The following is a 12500-nucleotide window of genomic DNA, read 5'->3' on the forward strand; positions in this document are numbered from 1 at the left end:
CAGCGCAATTTCACGGTCATAGTCCTGTTCAAGCTCTAATCTTTTCAGGCCGGCTTCATTCGCAGCAGCTGAAGTTGCTTCATTAACCGAATGGATTGATCATTTTCACTGAGGTTTTCTTATCCGTTTTCAGTGAGGCAATGTGGACAGTCGAAAACGCTGTGAAACCTAAGTGTGGACGTAAAACTCTTTTTATGTTTTCAAGAAAGAAAACGGAGTTTTTGGAAAACCATTTGTTTGGACGAGGCTAAATACTTTATCACACTCGATTTATGGGATTAAAATCTTTGATTTGGATTAGGCATCAAGGCAAATTAAACTGCAAAGGAAGCAGGTGGCTAAACAATTAAACATTCTCAACCGACAGGTTTCAGTTTTCAGTTTTCTGGGGCAGGACTTCGCCCTGAAGATGAATGTCTTCACTCTAAGCAACGAATCATAGCACAACTGAGTGTAAAAACGTGTCGCCAGGGACTTAATTAAGGGCGCGTTCGATTGACCGCATTCCGGAATAGGAATACATGGAATAGAGATTCACATTAAAATTATCAAGCACTTGCTAAAATGCTATTTTAAACATATACAGGGGATATTACATGGCCGCTTGGAGATACGAGATTTCTCTTCGAGTGGAACGAGAAGAGAAATTTCGTATCTCCAAGTGGCCGTGTAATATTCTGTTTATTATATAAACACCAATGAAATACTAAATCATCTCACAAAATGCATCAAAAGGCGCAATTTTTATATGTAACCATAGCAACAGTGATCTTTTCACGTGTGAAGATAACATTTTTCACGCGTGAAGATATCATGTTTTCTTGGTATTTCATTGGTGTTTATATAATAAATTATTATCTTTGTTGCTTCAAAAGCGCCAGACATACCGTTTTAAATCATCATTCTGCTTATTCTTATTCCGGAATAAGGTCAATCGAACGCACCCTAAATGCTTCACAGCTTCTTGCAAGAAGCTGTAAAGCATTTAATGCTTTACGCTCAGTATTGAGTATATGTTAAGCGTCTGCTCACATTCACGTTAATTTTTTTTCTAACAAAGAATGCCGAACGCACGTATTGAAAGTGAAATTTGTTAACAACGGAAGTGATATTTTTTGCTTGCGAGGCGCGAGCTACCCAGGGGGAAAGGAAGAAAATTTTTTAAAACGCTATTTGCAGTGGCTCTGGAACCCAAGAATCAGTTTCCCAGGCAAGGCTGGAGTTGTAATAAACATAAAACAAACCCTTCAATTATTAGTATCAACGGTACCGGACATGGAATGGGAAACGACCGAACGAAACGGCCGGCCTCCGGCCTCAAACGAAAACCCTGGGCCCCTCTTTCTAGTTTGCCTCGCGAAGAGAGAGCCTGTTTGTGCACAAAAGAGATGATAGTGTAACCTTATTTATAATTGTTTTGCAGGGATTTGATCCTGGTGAGGACACGTACCAGGTTAGGAATGATTTTATTTTCAAAGGCGCTTGTTATATTTTAGGCTTTTTAGTGCTTCTCTCCAACACCTCATTGTGACAACCTTCACGTAGTTAAAAAACGAAAGCACACGAAAAGGTGTTCTCGACTTTTGTTTGTTAAGAGTTGCCTGTTACACTATGAAAGGATGACAGCAGGAAACAGGGTTGCTGCAGTGAAAAAAAAAAAAATACTCGCCTCCAACCGGCAGTGTGGCCCGGGTTCGATTCCCGGCCACACTGAACGTCGTATGTGGGTTCAATTTGCCGGTTCTCTTCTCTATTTGAGAGAATTTTCCCCGGGTACTGCGGTTTTCCCTTCCAACAGAAAACGTAACATTTGATTTGATTTGCTTTCATGTCGTTTGATTTGATTTACAGTCTCTCCAGTTGGTAGAGCAATCTCAGCTAAAAACACTGAGTTTTTTAAAAGGTGATTAATTGAACCACAGACAAGAGTAATCCATAACAAACTCAATGAATGAAACTAGAATGAAGTTAAAGGCAATTGGGAAGTTGCTCTTCCCGCGTTTCCCATACCTCTTTCTCGTGTGAACTTTTTTTTAAACTTTCAGCTACTACTCACGAAATAAGTTTCCTTGATTATTAACAAGCAGCAAATGCAGTAAATTTCAACCGTTTTGGTTGTTCTTAATCTCTGCGTAAAAAGATTTAAAAATCATTACTTGGTAGCGAAAATGTCCTTTGGAAATTGCTGAAATACTTGTATTATGTTTGTAGGCTCCACCAGCAGACAGCTCATCGGTGGCAGTCGATGTGAGCCCCCAGAGGTCAGTGTGTGTGTTTTTCTCGAGTTGATAATAAGGCCTTAAAGCTTTTCAAGGTTTGGTGCTCTTACCCCTGAACCTGCCGCCACTGACGAGTAAAATCGTCTGGCGTTAAATTTTGTGAAATCTATAAGTGGCACTCTTTGGAGGAAGTCATGGTATTTAACTGGATTTCTAATTATCTCATCTAAACGTATGTGTTATTTTTCGGCACAGCAATCGACTTCAACTTCTTTCCCCATTTGATAAGTGGAACGGCAAAGACCTTGAGGATATGACAATCTTGCTAAAGGTAATCACGAACCCCATTGATAACTGAACGCTCAAGACTCGCATTCGTTCACAAGCCTGATCCTGTTTGGGGAGCTAGGGTTGCGCAGTGATGGAAGCACTCGCCTTTCATCATAGTCCGATGTGGGTTGAATTTGTTGGTTCTTTTTCCCTCAGGGCCCGAGAGGTTTTTCTCCCCGTTCTCCGGTTTTCCCTCGTCCAACCAAACAAAATCTGATTTGATCTGTGCAATGATCGCTTATCAACGGAGTGAAAACCAATACTATAAGCAGTTTCATACGCATATGAACAAACGCAAATGGGACAATCGTTTTATTGCACTTGAACAAATTCTGAACGTTTGCACGCTTTGAATTTCGCTTCCCATTCCCCTTGGCAAAGCGAGGCGCGTTGCTGATAACCGAGATTTAGTGCAGCCAATCAGACAGCTAGAAACGCAGTATCCGTGGTTGAAATTTAACAGTAAATAGATGCTACATTACTCTCAATCATGGTAAAGACATCCAAAGGGTTTTGCAAATAGTTGTTTATTTTCTTACTTTGTTCCTATATCTTTTGTAACAGTCATACCTTTTCTTTATCCTCGTAGGTAAAGGGCAAATGTACAACAGATCACATCAGGTAGACATCAATGTTGTCATTAATTAGACTTTCACAGTCTCCTATCGGAGCACGAACTTCCGCCATCTTTGTTTTTAACCAGCGAGCACGAACTGGGGAGAGCGACAAAACTACCGAGCGGGTGGGCAGTGGGGCTTTGTAATATCTCCACTCCCCACCCGCTCGGTAGTTTTGTCGCTCTGCCCAGTTCGCGCTCGGCGCAAAGAAAGAATGGAGGTAGTTCATGGACGTGCACTGTGAACAGTCTAGTCATTAATTTCTGTTCAATAACAAGACGGATTCCCTTATGCTTTCATTTATAAATTACGTTGTTTCCTCTTTAGTGCTGCAGGCCCGTGGCTCAAGTACAGAGGTCACCTGGATAATATTTCAAACAACATGTTTATTGGGTATGTCTAAAAGTAAAAGATTGTTCCTCTCACAGTTTCATCACTGGCAGTTTACCAACTGGGCCATTTAGTTCTATTTTTGGAGCCCCAGCTAGAGTGCCAAACCGCTGTTCCACATTCTAGCTTAAGTCCTTTAGTTAGGAAGGTTCCCGCAAAGTAAGAAAAATAGGAATTTTCGCCAAAAGGGAAAAAAAGAAGTCCTCTAAAGAGTTGGAGAAAATATGCGCCCTGCGATTTTTCTAAAAAGAACGTGCCCTCACTTTGAAAATAAGGTCGTGTCATACAATTTTTATGCTTATTTAGAACAAACCAAAAGCAGTTCAGTCTGCTTTCTGTCATGTTTTTTACTGGATCTTTTGGTGTGCTTTGTAACTTAAGATCGTTAGAGGAAAAAGGTTGGAAAAACATTGGGATTGGAACCCATGACCTCTGTGATGATGGTGCAATGCTCTACCAACTGAGCTATGAAGCCACTCAGTTGGGAGCAGGTCAATTTGTTGGTGAATGAGAGGTATCCTTTAATTCCACAGAGCTATCAACAGTGAGAATGACAAAGCAAACCACGTGAAGAATCAGATGACAGGAGAATACGGTGCAGTTCCAGACACTGCTCGGTATTATAAGGTACAATAAATATGGAGTCTGTGACCGTAGATGAGAGGCGTGGTGGCCTCATGGTTAGTGCGCTCGACTCCGGATCGAGTGGTCCGGGTTCGGGGCCTGGCCGGGGACATTGTGTTGTGTTCTTAGGCAAGACACTTTACTCTCACGGTGCCTCCCTCCACCCAGGTGTATAAATGGGTACCGGCGAAATGCTGGAGGTAACCCTGCGATGGAGTAGCATCCCATCCAGGGCCGGGGGGAGTAGAAATACTCCTAATCGCTTCCTGCTAAGGAAACCGGAGATAAGCGCCGGCCTGATGGGCCTTCTGGCTCGTAAGCGGAGACTTTACCTTTGACCGTAGATATGGAACTTACCATTGATCACCTCCAGGTTGGCTTGATAGCTTAAGGATGTGCAGTTTAGCAAAGTTTATGATCATGGGTTCGTGTCACCAACAGAGAATTGTTTCGTTTACAATTCAATTTAGCTCAGGACAAGAGGCAATCCAGGAGATAAACATTTAACTATTAATTTTAATGAATCCTTTTGAACTGGGGAGACACGCCACTAGCATTCGTCAAATCTCTCATTGCGTGTAATTTTCTTTCTCGCTCGTCAGGCCAATGGTGTGAAGTGGGTTGTTGTTGGAGATGAGAATTATGGTGAAGGAAGCAGTCGAGAGCACGCTGCTCTGGAACCAAGACATCTTGGAGGGCGTGCTATCATTGTCAAGAGCTTTGCTCGTATCCATGGTACGTTCCCCCAAATTTTATTTGCTGCGAAAATAAAGCACTGCGTTTCTACCAATCAACTCGTCTCCCGTTTTTTTCCCATCTCCTTCACAAATTAATTCCCCTACCTTGTCAGGAAGAGCAATTTTGCGTGTTGGTTTTCCCCAACTAAATCAACATTTTTGTTTAGATATATCAAGATCGTTGGAGTGCTGAACTCTTGGCGCTCGAATCATAAAGGCCGGGACATACTAGGCGACATGTCTCTGCGACAAGTTGCTCCATGTGTACTACTTGCAAAACAAGTCGCTGCGACACGACGCCTGTTCGGTGCACACGTAGTGATCTCGTATGACGGGGAATGTGAACTAGTTTTCCAATTCAATATGGCTGATCATATGCATATGACGCTCTCTCATTGGTTCATTTATATTTTGTCGCAGCGACTTGTTGCCGGAAATGTACACACGATGCGACAACTCTGCTTTCGGTAATTTTGTCGCTGCGATAAGTCGCACGAATTAAAACTGGTTTGAATTCGTGCGACTGATCGCGGCGACAAAATTCTGCCGCAGCGGCAATGATTTTCATGAAATTAACCGTGTCACACAAGGCGAATTGTTGCGGCGACTTGTCCCCGCGACTTATCGCCTAGTGTGTCCCGGCCTTAAAAGCTCGTGTGTACGTTTAAACAGAGGACATTAGTGACCAATTTCTTTTCAACTCAGGCTTCTTTTTCTTTTTCTTCTATATAAAGTGTTGGGCTATGCAATTACTTGGTCATTGGTTCAAGTCTCTTTGAAGCCTGAATTTTTTTTGGTTTTGTTCACTGCGACTATCAAAGCAGCAATGATAAACATTTTCCACTCATGTCTGACTTTCATGTGAGCGATTCAAAGATATTCAATCTCCATTAAAATGACTCCCTTCTTGTCTCTATTTCAGAAACAAATTTGAAGAAACAAGGTAAGCTTCAACGTCTTTCATTCAATAGATCATTCTGTGTTTGGAAAGATGTTATCATACATTACAGCATAGAGTGGGCAAAATTACTGAATTACACGTACGATGCAAGCTTGAGGAAAAGCAGCATACGAACTTGTTGTTAATTAGTGTCTTTTGTTCTCATGAAACGTACCACTTATCAAAACGCTACTGCGTCTGCGTATGTGTAAATAAGCCTTAATAGGCTAGTGTCGAATTGTGCAGCAACAAAAGAACAGAGTCGAGGTTCAGGGGAATAGTTTGCATTTTGCATTGTTTGAAACAAAGGAAAATGCAAATTATTCCCCTGAACCTTGACTCTGTTCTTTTGTTGCTGCACAATTCGAAACTAGCCTATTGGCTGAGACGGATTACTTGATCTTAAGCTGTTAACAGTTGCTTAGCCAGAGGAAGCCAGGTTGCAACAGAATCTTTCTTCCATATAAAATACTTTTAAGCGCCATTTCGTTTGACAGCAACGATTTATTGCATTTGTATTGAACTTTAAGGCCTGGTTTTCACTAGCGACGCAAGCGCATTTAACTGTGTATTGTTCTGACAAAAGACGCTATAATGAACAACAAGCTACTGAGTTTGCGTGTGCTTATGCATGCGTCTCTAGTGAAAACCAGGCTTAACTGATTGAAAGCGTGTTTGTTGTAATTTTAAGATTAAGTAAAGCGTTCATTGAACCGATTGGTCAGTTAAGTTGATTTTCATTGAACGGGCTTTCCACAATAATTTTCCTCTTTGTGATAAACCAGAAGCACGTGACCTTGAAGCGTGTAACTTGCAACTCTTTTCGTTGGAACAAAGCTGGCGATTTTAGGACCCGAATATGGACAAAAATAAGATCGAAGCTGCACGCTTCCAAAATAAGGAAATGTTTAAAGTAAACTAGACCCTCCGTGAGGGTACACTGGGTTGCCTTTGGTACGTGCACTGTTCCAGACAATTCAAATCATTAAGACCATTTAAGGGGTCACCCAGAAGTCATACCAGCAGAGGCCCTTTGGCTGACAGGTCCTCACACGTTCGTACGACGAAACAGATCCTTTTCTGAGGTTAAAAACCTGGCTACCGGCCTATTAATCATTTGTCAGAAAGAAGAAATTCCTGTCCTCTTTACAAAAAATTGACAAGCATTGCGTACGTCTGGTAGTGAAGTAACACAGCGATTTATTCCATATAAAATGTCAACTGAGCTGTGTGTTGTCTTCCAGGAGATTCAAGTTGTCCTTGCGTAATATGTAGCTCTAACAGTGCACGATATTGTCTTGGTATTGCCTATCATTGTAGTGCCATGGTAGAAGTCTTGGCTAAATAGCCTGAGAAGACATGTGGTTACTAGCAAAGTACTGAACCCAGAAAGATTGAAGAAAATAAATGGGAAGTGAGAAACATTGGCTTCTGGGCTGACATGTTGATAATTTTCAAGCTCCCTCACAACTTCTTTCCACCGCAAGTTTAAGCGTGCCCTCTGAGCATCTGACAGCTTTGTAATACTAAAATTTACTAACGCAGATCCCGACTGGGTGTGCCATACTGGCAACCCAGTAAAAAACCCAAGCTCTGAACCAGAGTTAAACGCTTCAAGGTCACGAGCTTCTGAATAAACATGTAATCGCATTTTAAGGATTAATTTGGGAAGTGTGAATCCTAAATATCCCTCGGGCCCATGCGATTGCATTTTCTAACATCGCTTTTTCTTTGGACAGGTCTCCTACCCCTAACATTTGCTGATTCGTCAGATTACGATAAAATCCAGCCAGACGACAAGCTCTCACTGCTAGGCCTTAACGATCTTGCACCCGGAAAGGTACCTTCGTAAGCTTTTTATTCTCTTTAAATTCTCTTTTTTTAGTATTTCGGGGGAGGGGGGTTACGCTCCTGTAACTGGCTAAAGGCGCCCCAATTAGGATTGGAACTCAGGCCCTTTTGATTCAGGGGAGGGGGGTGGGGATATTTTATGTACTTGTGTCTCCACTGCATGACTCGGCAACAAGGTTAGAAATTTATTACTCTACGCGACAGCGCAAAAAATGTTGGTATGGACAAAGTGTAGGCTACCTGTAGCCTGACGTGATTGCAACAATGTTGCTGTCCAAAACTAATCATTTGGGAATTAAATAAAATACAGCTGTACTTAACTTTGCACAAAAACGGAGTTGATAATGTAAATTGACCACCGTATAGCTAAGCCCTCTTTTAGAATCTCTGTACGGTGGTCAATTTACATTATCAACTCCGTTGATAAAACCAAATTTTTGCATACTACTTCCCTATCTACGCAGCACCACAGTTTCTTTAGAAACTACCCCCATCAAATACTTACTTTGGTTCGGTTGAAAGAAACATGGCCGCTTGCCACGCGAGTGAATAGTCTCCTAAAAATCCTTTTGTCTTTCAATTTTTTTAATTTTTGTAGCCTGTGAAATGTGTAGTCAAACATTCAAGTGGATCTCAAGATGAGTTTTTGTTGAATCATACGATGAATGAATCCCAGCTTGAGTGGTTTAGAGCCGGATCGGCTCTCAACAGAATGGCAGAGGTGTCTGGAAAATAGCAAACTCCTCTTTTAGCTGAATTCAAGTGAATCCTTTTTTCGGAGATCTCGACGCGTGGCAGGATTTAATAATCTTTTTTAATGAATATTTTATCGAAATGTTGGTACCCGTTTGGTACAGCATTGTGGACTTGTGTGAACATTTGTGAGGACAATTGAAGAGGAAGGAAATCTTCGTGTTCCTTCAACAACAATTTCAAGTTCTAAAAACAAGCCACTGATCGACGGCGATTAAACAAACGTTCATTTAGAACTTTTTAGTATCTTTTTTTTGCGTACGTAACGATTTGCTGATTAATGGCAATGGAAACGGCAAGGTTGTCACGCCGTTGATTCCTCAAACTTATTGACACGGATAGTTCACAGAATGGCTTTCACTAGCGGCACAAGCGTAATAAGTATGACCAACATACAGACGCAGTGCGGAACTGTTGTTTGTGTTTTGTCTGCTGAAATGACGCGGGAAGGGGAGAAATCCTGCTGCTACGAGAGTCATGGAAGGCAGACGAGGAGTCTTCTAAACCAAATACAATTGAAGTACAAAAAATGATTCTACAATGTTATTCCTCTTTGCACTCATACATTTTACACAACTGTCTACCAAAATAATTTGCTCGCGCTGATATGCGCTAATATAAAAATCTTAAATCTGCTTTTATTTTGACAACATTGGATAAGTTAAAAGACCCAGTCATTCATTTCTGAGACTAACTCGGCGTCTTGTTCGAAGTGCGAGATTTTCGTCCCCGGAATTAGTCTTATTCTGCATATAAATACTTGCTTGTTGCCATGTCGTAATTTGAATCGCTTGAAAAACGAAGCTGGTATGAACACAAAAATAATCTAGGTCATGTTATTAAATAACGACACCCTAAAACTTAATTGTACCGGAAGGCACGCTACTGTTGCATAACCTGTAGTATCGTAAATCTCCCACAAATCTGTGGGTACTCTGGGTAAAGGACGGCAAATCCTGCAAAAGGAACGAGAGAACTCGTGTGAACCTCGACCACTAACCTACTTCCAAACTACTCATATTCGAAAGAGAGAAATCATCCTCGCGCAAATCTGGACAAGTTAAGCAATTGTCTCTTACAGGCACCTGAAAAATAGGCCTTTTTCGATGTATCAAAATTCAGCTTGAAACAGAGGTTTAGAGGACCAAGACAAATGGATGATATGTAGATATTTTCCCATTTCATTCCAACTTGTTTCTGTTGTTTTTGTCCTCACTACCTCAATATCGAGCTGAGTATTTGATATTTCGAAGATAGTCCACACATGTGGCTCCAACGGGATTCGAACCCATGCCCTTTGCGATACCGGTGCAATACTCTACCAACTCAGGGAGAATAGCCTAGTTTCGAATTGTGTAGAAACAAAAGAACAGAGTCGAGGTTCAGGGGAATAATTAGCATTTTGTTTTGTTCAAAACAAAGGCAAATGCAAATTATTCCCCTGAACCCCGACTCTGTTCTTTTGTTTCTGCGTAATTCGAAACTAGGCTATTTGTTGGGCTCCTTTGTTCCCGTGAAAGGACTCGATCAGTGAAAGAAATGTGTATGTTTTTTTAAGCGCAGGCTCTGTATCCTTTCCTTTCATACCATGTAATTATAATCTCGCAATTTGAGGAGAAGTAGGACTCGTGAAATAAAGACGCGGTGTATGGGCTCGAGTTTCAACAAAGATCTCAAAATCTTGTCCGTCCTACAGTGAATTCTTGGCATTTTTCCCTTGTGGGGGGAATCTGACTAGATATTACTAGAGTTTCTCCTGACAAAAAATCGGAAAGAAAAGGGAGGACCCTAGTTTAGGATTTGGCGCTCTTGGAGTGGGTGTTCATAGGGGCCAAAATAATAATAAAATATTCAATTACTCGGTGTACTTGCCTTGTCAGGAGTAAAGTTCTTGCCCAATTCACTCTTTTGTGAGCCTGTAAGCCCCTCGCAGCCACCCAAAAATTGAGGTAAGAATATCGAATAAAACGAATCAAAGTCTACTGCCGCCATGTTATACAATGTAATTGTGATCTCTTCCTGGAGAAGGTCATGTGATCTGTACACCAGCGCTTGTAGAAGGACGTTTACAAATTGAAGCAACATGCTGTTTTTAAATATGGTCTGCAAAAAATTGACGAGATTGTCTTAGACCTGAATAATACAATCATGTGGTTAATCAATCAAGGGGCAACTTTCTGAAATGATGCAGCAGCCAGGAGTAAACAATGAAAGTTTGGTGTTTTCGTAACTTCAGTTGACGAAAGTCAAATGCTCACCGTAAGAACAATTAGTGATCTAGCCTATGAAGGAGTTTGTATATTGATTTATATAATAATCATCTCAATAATGCACGTATTTCGATTGGATCTCACCAATGATCTCTCAGAGGACAGGCCCATAGATTCCCAAGTGATTCCGTGCGTCTGTTTACTGATAGATCACAGAAGACGTCAAAATGTGGTAACAACATCAGTGACACACTGGGCAATTTTGATGTCATCTGTAATCTATTACTGACAGAAGCACGGCAACATAGAACCTGTTTGTTAAACAGACAACTGCTTCTGTCATGTCCATTGTTGTAGTGCAAACGAGAAAATTCTTGGAGATTCAAAAACGTCATGTGGGAACAGCAAAAAAATTGCTCTATTTTAGGAAGGTGTTCTAACGGCTAAAATTTTGAATGTAAACAAGAAAATCAAGAAGACTTGTCACCGGCAGCTTGAAATCCATTCTTAAGCTTGGTAGCTCAGCCACATCTGTGATGTGGTCTGTTGTTGGAGCCCAAACTACTAGCTATACGGAAGCTATAACAATGGGCTGATACTTGACACACCATATTTTTCAACCTTCCCCATTCTTGTTCCACAAAAGCTCGTTCCCAGGACCTTTCTCCGCTTTGGAGACGAGGTTAGTGACTTAAACAAATGCAAGGCTTATCTTACGGACATCCTTACATGAAATTTTATTCTGAATCCTCTGAACACCATGAAACAAGTACTATCCTCTCTTACGATACACTTTTTTTGGTTCAGGACAACTTTCGTTTTGGTAAACACAGAAATGACTTTATCAACTGGGTTGATATGGTAAATTGACAACCGTTCAGAAATGCGAAACGTCAGCTTTCAAATTTCTCTACGTTGGTCAATTTACCATATCACCCCAGTTGATAAAGTCGTTAATTTTTTCCAAAGAGGGCACGGTAACGAATCCTGCAATGTGATTGGTTCTTGGCGCGGTCCGGATTTTCCTCTCTGTCCACGGTCACGGTAACGCTTTCAACAATTAAAAAAGTGATTTCAGAGAGGAAGGGAGAGAGAGGAAAAAAATAAATAAGTTATTTACCAGCTAAGGGTCGGTCCGTATAGCGAAAAACTGTGACCTCGGTCTTGAAAAAGCTGCCTGCGGCCTCGGGCAGCATATTCAAGACCGAGGTCACAGTTTTTCCGCTATACGGACCTCCCAGCTGGCAAATAACATATTTCTGTGTTTTATTTCCCCACCGACGCCGCACCACAGTTTGTTCAGAAACTAAAACTCCTTTACCTTTTGGTAAAGTTTGCACTTGGAGTTAAGGTTCTCTAGAGCTTCGAGATTTTGCTTGAAGATTGTGATGTCGGGTTGAAGGAAAGACTGTCCAAACGCCTGCAAATAAAAAGACAAATCACCACTGAAGCATCGTCTTCTTGATGTTCAAGTGGAAGTTTCATTCCTAGTAAAGAACAACTTTAAACCAGGTGAAATGTTTCCAATTTGTTTCAAAAGTACAAAAGAATGTTTGTATCAATTATTTCAGAATCGCTTATTTTCTCTGTCAAATTATGGGGCACTGGCATCTTGATTAATTGTGATCTCTTGTATGACGAAAATGATGGCTCCCAGAAAATTTGAAAACAAATATAAATATATCGGATGCAAACACTTTTGATTGTAACATGCATGTCCTGTGGCTAAAGTTATTTTACGGACGTTTCCTTTGATGCACCATCAAAATTTTCGGGGACATTTGAGCTAAAACAGAACTGGTCAGAGACATGATTGTGCTCCCAAGATG

The 12500-nt window shown here is 41.1% G+C and overlaps 2 protein-coding genes across 3 annotated transcripts in view; one reads left to right on the top strand and one right to left on the bottom strand.

Annotated features, from left to right (window-relative positions):
- LOC137972057 (aconitate hydratase, mitochondrial-like) overlaps positions 1–8994 on the top strand; it is a 29581-nt gene extending 20587 nt beyond the window's left edge. Inside the window, exons 19-28 of the mRNA XM_068818867.1 lie at positions 1424–1453; positions 2212–2261; positions 2475–2550; positions 3139–3170; positions 3494–3559; positions 4090–4183; positions 4783–4915; positions 5840–5860; positions 7597–7697; positions 8307–8994. Of these exons, the coding sequence (XP_068674968.1) occupies positions 1424–1453; positions 2212–2261; positions 2475–2550; positions 3139–3170; positions 3494–3559; positions 4090–4183; positions 4783–4915; positions 5840–5860; positions 7597–7697; positions 8307–8444 (741 nt within the window). The 3' untranslated portion in view covers positions 8445–8994. The remainder of the gene's footprint in view (positions 1–1423; positions 1454–2211; positions 2262–2474; positions 2551–3138; positions 3171–3493; positions 3560–4089; positions 4184–4782; positions 4916–5839; positions 5861–7596; positions 7698–8306) is intronic.
- The window catches only part of LOC137972056 (exportin-6-like), a 33331-nt gene continuing 29813 nt past the window's right edge, over positions 8983–12500 (bottom strand). For both annotated transcript variants that reach the window (XM_068818864.1, XM_068818866.1), the window contains exons 21-23: positions 11993–12091; positions 10334–10564; positions 8983–9417 (exon numbers count right to left, since the gene is read on the bottom strand). In XM_068818864.1, the coding sequence (XP_068674965.1) occupies positions 9316–9417; positions 10334–10564; positions 11993–12091 (432 nt within the window). In that variant the 3' untranslated portion in view covers positions 8983–9315. The remainder of the gene's footprint in view (positions 9418–10333; positions 10565–11992; positions 12092–12500) is intronic.

Source organism: Montipora foliosa, chromosome 9, assembly GCF_036669935.1.
Source record: "Montipora foliosa isolate CH-2021 chromosome 9, ASM3666993v2, whole genome shotgun sequence".
NCBI lineage: Eukaryota > Metazoa > Cnidaria > Anthozoa > Scleractinia > Acroporidae > Montipora > Montipora foliosa.